This window comes from Chrysochloris asiatica, unplaced genomic scaffold (genome assembly GCF_000296735.1).
Source record: "Chrysochloris asiatica unplaced genomic scaffold, ChrAsi1.0 scaffold00171, whole genome shotgun sequence".
Taxonomy (NCBI): Eukaryota; Metazoa; Chordata; class Mammalia; order Afrosoricida; family Chrysochloridae; genus Chrysochloris; species Chrysochloris asiatica.
In genome coordinates, this window is record NW_006408689.1 from 4,669,199 (window position 1) to 4,675,198 (window position 6,000).

Genomic DNA, 6,000 nt, shown 5'->3' on the forward strand with positions numbered 1-6,000 from the left:
CACATTAACCCACAGCGCCACACCAGTTGTTAGGTACCGTCAAAGCATTTCCCTCTCTTAGCAACCCTGTACACAAAAGAATGAAAAGTTCTGGGTCCTGCACCATCCTCACAATTGTTACGTTTGGGCCCATTGTTGCTGTCACTGGGTCAGTCCATCTTATCAGGGATTCCCTCTTTTTCCTTGACCCTCCACTTTACCAAGTTTGATGACCTTCTCCAGAGACTGATTCTCCCTGACAATATGTCCAAAGTACCAGAGAGGAAGTCTTATCCTCATTTTTAAGGAGCACATACTGGCTGTACTTCAAGAAAGATTTCTTTGTTCTTCTGGCAGTCGGTGGTACTTTCAGTATTTTTTGCCAATATTATAATTCAAATGCAACAATTCTTATTATGGTCTTTTTGATTCATTATTCAACTTTCACATGCATATGAGGTGCACCTTAGTCCTCAAACCAACATCTTTGCTCTTTAACACTTTAAAGAGATCTTTTGCAGTATATTCGCCTAATACAGTCTGTCTCTTTGATTTCTTGACTGCTGTTTCCATGAATTTTAATTGTGGATCCAAGCAAAATGAAGTCTTTAACAGCTTCAGTCTTTTCTCCATTTAGAACGATGGTATGTATTGGTCCGGTTGAAAGGATTTTCGTTTTATGTTGAGGTGCAATCCATACTGGAGGCTGTAGTTTTGAATCTTCATTAGTAAGCATTTCAGTTCCACTTTGCTTCCAGTAAGTAAGATTGTGTCATCTGAGTATCTCAGATTGCTAATGAATGTTTTTCCAATACTGATGCCACATTCCTCTTCATATAATCCAGTTTCTTTGATTATTTGCTCAGCAAAGAGATTGAATAAGCATGGTGAAAGGATGCAACCCTGGCTCACACCTTCCTGATTTTAATCATTTAGTAGACCCTTGTTCTTTTTGAACAAATGCCTCTTGGTCTATATACATGTTCCTTGTGAGCACAATTAAGTGTTCTGTAATACCCATACATCACAATTTACTCATAGTTCTCTATGATCGACACAGTCGAATGACTTTGCATAGTCAATAAAGCACAACTAAACATCTCTGATAGTCTCTGCTTTTAGCCAAGATCATCTGACATCAGCAGTGATATCCTTTGCTCCACATCCTCTTCTGAATCCAACTTGAAATTCTGGAAGCTCCCTGCTGATGTACTTCTACAACTGTTTTTGAATTATCTTCAGTTACATTTTACTTGCTTGTGATATTAATGATATTGTTCGATGATGTCGGCATTCCATTGAGTCACCTTTCTTTGAAAGTGACATAGATAGGGATCTCTTCCAGTAAACTGGCCAGGTAGCTGTCATAACAGATTTATTGCCATAGACAAGTGAGCTCATCCCGCACTGTATTAGTTTGTTGAAATAATTCAATTGCTATTCCACTGCAGTTGAGTTGATTCCATAAGACAGAGCAGAACTCCCCATAGGGTTTGAATGGCTGTCAATTGTTATAGAACCAGACTGCCACCTCATTCTTCTGTGAAACAGCTGGTGGGTTTACACTGCCAGCTTTTCAGTTATCAGTAGAGTACTCAACCACTCTGCTATCAGGGCTCCCCATTAGCCACTGAAGAAATGGGGGGTGGGGGGGAAGTATATATCACAATGAAATACCAGTAGAATTGGTGTTATAAATGAGATGAGAAATGAGAAAGATAGAAGTTACCAAGTGGTGGCAAGAGTATGGAGCGTGGAACAGTCACCATGATGGGATTGTAAACTGGTTTGACCAGTTGGAAAACTGTTTGATAATATTTCAAAGAATGCTGTTGCAGTTTTAGGACCCATGTGGTACAGGGGGTAAGTGCTCTGCTGATAACTGAAAGGTTGGTGGTTTGAATACATTAGCTGCTCTACTGTAGAAAGATGTGACAGTCTATATCCATGAAGATTTACAGCCTTGGAAACCCTATGTGGCAGTTATATTATGGTCTATAGGATCGTTATTAAGTTGCTTCAACAACATGTTTTATAGCAGTTTGAATCCTAAGTATACACTCAGAAGACATATACAAAAATGTGTCTAAAGACAAGTGTAATAATATTCACATCAACATTATTGATTATACAATATGGGAAACTACCCAAACATCCCTCAACAGTAGAATTAATATTTTGTATTTTCATTCATTGGGATGTTATGTAGAAATGTAATGCTACACAGAAAAATGTGAATAAATCTCAGAATTACTATTAAGTGAAAAAGCCAAACAAAAAGTGCTATATAATATCCAGTTCCATTTATATAAGGTGCAAAGTAGTCAAAACATTTGCAGTATTAGAAATTAGGGTTAGGGTAGTGGTCATCTTTGGGAAGTATGGGTGGGTGGTTAGTGGAATGAAACGGGGATATTTGGGGTTCTGAAGACGTTCTGTTTCTTGATCTGGATGGTGGTAATATGAGTAGTCACTTTGTGAAAATTTATTGAGATGTACTCTTGTGATTTAGCTGTTTTCTGTTTGTTACTCAATAAACAGGTTTATTTTTAAACGATGGCCCATGCCTATCGATCCAGCTATCCCACATTGGGGTCTGTCCTAAAGAATGAAAAGTAACTATATCTAAGAAATATGTGGTGGGAGTCATAAACTATAACTCTTAGATGATAGGGTATTTTATTGCAACATTGCTTTATAATACCCAAGTGTCCATCATTGAAGGAGTGCTTGAATAAGTCTTGGTGCGTCCATTGTATGGCATGTTACACATTTATTTTAAAGAGAGATTTATTCTAGCCTGGAAGAATTGTAAAGTTAATAAAGCAAAGTAGGACATATTTGTTCCATTTGTGCTCAAAAAAATGCTATATGTATACACACATATGCACAGATATTTGTATGAGCCTAGGAAAAAAGTGTAAGAAACCATATTATATATCTGAGGTAGAGTGGAACTAGTGACCCATGTAGGAAAGAGTATTAAATTTTTCTTTGCGCATCTTTGTATAATTAACAATTTCTTAGCTGCTGCTCTATTAGTCTTGGAATTTCAGTGTATTGACAGTGGACTCCCTTGTCTTAAACTTTCACCAAACCTCAATCGCTGATTGGGCCACAGCTGATTATGGTTTAGAGCTTTTACTAAGAGAAGTAAGTAATAGAGTAGTCTGAGAGGATCTGAGTATTGCTAGGTAAAATGTGACTCATAGTGTTGGCAGTGCATGGCTGTATCACAGGTATTGCCAAGTAGAATTATACTCACACATCACATTGTATGAAACATGTTTGTTCCTAATACTAGGAATCTGGTTTCTTTCTTCCTTCCCTTCAAGCGTGAACAAGAAAGTCAAATGGCTCGTCTTAAAAAACAGCAAGAAGAACTGGAGCAGATGAGACTGCGTTACCTGGCTGCTGAGGAAAAAGATACAGTAAGAACTGAGCGACAAGAATTGTTGGATATAAGAAATGAATTGAACAGGTACCATAACTAAAACTTTTTTTAAATATAGAAACCAAATTTCTAATAGGACAGCCTTTGAAATGAGCATTGGTTTAGGAAAGATACAACTTCAGGTGCCTCAAGGATAAAGTAGACCGTGTATAAAGTGTAGGAGACTTGTGCAGTAGAAATTCTATGCCAGTCACCATTATATCTAGTTTTGTTTGTTTGTTTGTTTTTGCCATAGGTAGCTGTATCAAATATACTTCGCTTTTTTTGTTTTCAATTATAGCATCAGTACTGGAAATTTTTGTGTGCATGAACATTTTAGGATTACTATTACTATTTTAAGGTAATTGGTTACATTGAATTTTGCATTAAATAAATTATAAGAAATTTCAGGTTTATATTTTAATATCAATAATAAAATACTTATGATCCCTTTCTATGTGAGGAGGTTTGTCCAATCCCTTATATTTCAGCCTCATTTTTATCTTCAAAGTAACTCTTCGAGGAAGGTAATTCTTACAGAGATGAGAAAACTGAAGACTGAAGAGACTACCCTTTTCGAAATTACACAGCTAGTAAAACATGAAACCCTAGTTCAAATCTAATTCCAAAGATTGTATTTTTAACTACTGTGCTACACTGGGCTTATCTGTAGTGCCACATTGATTTGAATTACTATTTTAACAGTGTTTCATGTTGGAAAAGAAACATAACCATTAGGAAGAACAAATGATAGCCTTCCTTTTTTTTTAAAGAAGATAGAGGAACATTTGTTAGTCTAATTTATCAAAGAATTAGTTTCACCAAAACATACATATACAGAGTATCACATGAGTTCCCCAGGTATGAGCTGGAAACATGCAGTTACTATATCATGTGGGGTTAGACTTGAATTAAACAACTGCATTTAGAGTATTAGGAATCCCTGGGTAGTACAAATGGTTAATGTGCTCAACTGCTAACCAGTAGATAGACACGTCAACTCCACCCATAGCCTCGTCAGAAGAAACACAGAGCTATACTTCCGAAAAATAAACCATTGGAAATCCAATAGAGCACAGTTCTATTCTGACACATAGGAGGTTGGTGTAAGTTGCAATCAATTGGATGGCAACTGGGGAAAAAAATCTAGGGTATTAATGAATAAATCTCAGCTGTCATGGTCTAGTGTCATACCTACAGGATTCAATCTGTGTCACTATGCTTTTGTATTCAACAAATATTTATTTGAAACCCTACTATGTTGTAGACTTTTTAAAGATACTACAAAAGAATTAATAACATTCTAAAATTTCCCTTTCATGTACTGTACTTTTTTTAGTTCAACAAATATGTATTGTTGTTGTTAAGTGCTGTCAAGTCGGTTCCAACTCAGCGACCCTGTTGAGGGTTACCGAGATTGCACTTTGCAGGAGCAGAAAGCCTCTTCATTCTCCCACAGAGCGACTGTTGGGCTTGAACTGCTGATCTTGTGGTTTGCAGTCTAGTACTTATCATATAGAGCCAAACCTCTGCTATTTACTGAGCAATTTGGAGATCATATGAAATTGAATGATATCACTCATATCTTAAATAAATCAGAATTCAAAGAGAACTGAAACTAACAAGGTTGTATCAAGAGAAAAGCAGAGTTCTCTGTTTAAGTCACACAAAAATGAGTTTTATGATGGGTTAAATATTGAAGAATTCCTAGGAGGAAATCCAGGAGGATGTTAAGTAGACCCTAGTATGCCTATGTGTGACTGGCTACAATTTAAAAAAAAAAAATTCACAACAGTTTCTAAATTAATGTCTTTATAAACAGGATGATTGTAAGTTAAACATTTTTGTAGGTAGTTAACGTTGTGGTTGTTAAGTGCCATCCAGTCAGTGCCAACTCATAGCCACCCTGTATGGGGTTTCCGAGGAGCAGCTGGTGGGTTTGAACTGCTGACCTTGTGGTTCACAGTCTAGTGTTTATCCTGTACTGCCATACTAGTAGTAACTATAGAAAAGTAGAAAATTGTGTCCTATTAATGTGTTAATTGTTGTTGTTGTTGTTGTTGTTATGTGCCATAATCATGTCAGTACCAAATCATAGCGACCTTATGCACAACAGAATTAAACACTTCCCAGCCCTGTACCATCTCACTAATTGCTAGGCTTGAGTCCATTGCTGCTGCCGCTGTGCCAGTCCATGTCATTGGGGTCTTCCTCTTTATCCTTGACCACCCTCCACTTTACCTAACACAATGTCCTTCTCCAGGGATTGGTCCCTACTGATAATATGTTTGAAATATGAGAGACAAAGTCTGGCCGTCCTGGCTTCTAAGGAGCATTCTGGCTGTACTTCTTCTAACACAGATTTGTTTGTTCTTTTGGCATTCCATGGAACTTTTAATATTCTCCTCCAACACCATAACTCAAATACATCAATTCTCCTATTGTCTTCCCTATTCATTGTCCCAAGCATATGAGGCTATTGAAAATACCATGGCAGGGTCAGGTGCACCTTAGAAATCAAACTGGTATCTTTGCTCTTGAACACTTTTAAGTGGTCTTGTGCAGTAGATTTGACTAATGCAATACCT

The 6,000-nt window shown here is 37.0% G+C and overlaps 1 protein-coding gene across 1 annotated transcript in view; it reads left to right on the plus strand.

The window, feature by feature from the left end:
• CEP120 (centrosomal protein 120kDa) overlaps nucleotides 1–6,000 on the plus strand; it is a 146,854-nt gene that overhangs the window by 131,661 nt on the left and 9,193 nt on the right. The window contains exon 19 of the mRNA XM_006871631.1: nucleotides 3,315–3,460. Coding sequence (XP_006871693.1) covers nucleotides 3,315–3,460 — 146 coding nt within the window. The remainder of the gene's footprint in view (nucleotides 1–3,314; nucleotides 3,461–6,000) is intronic.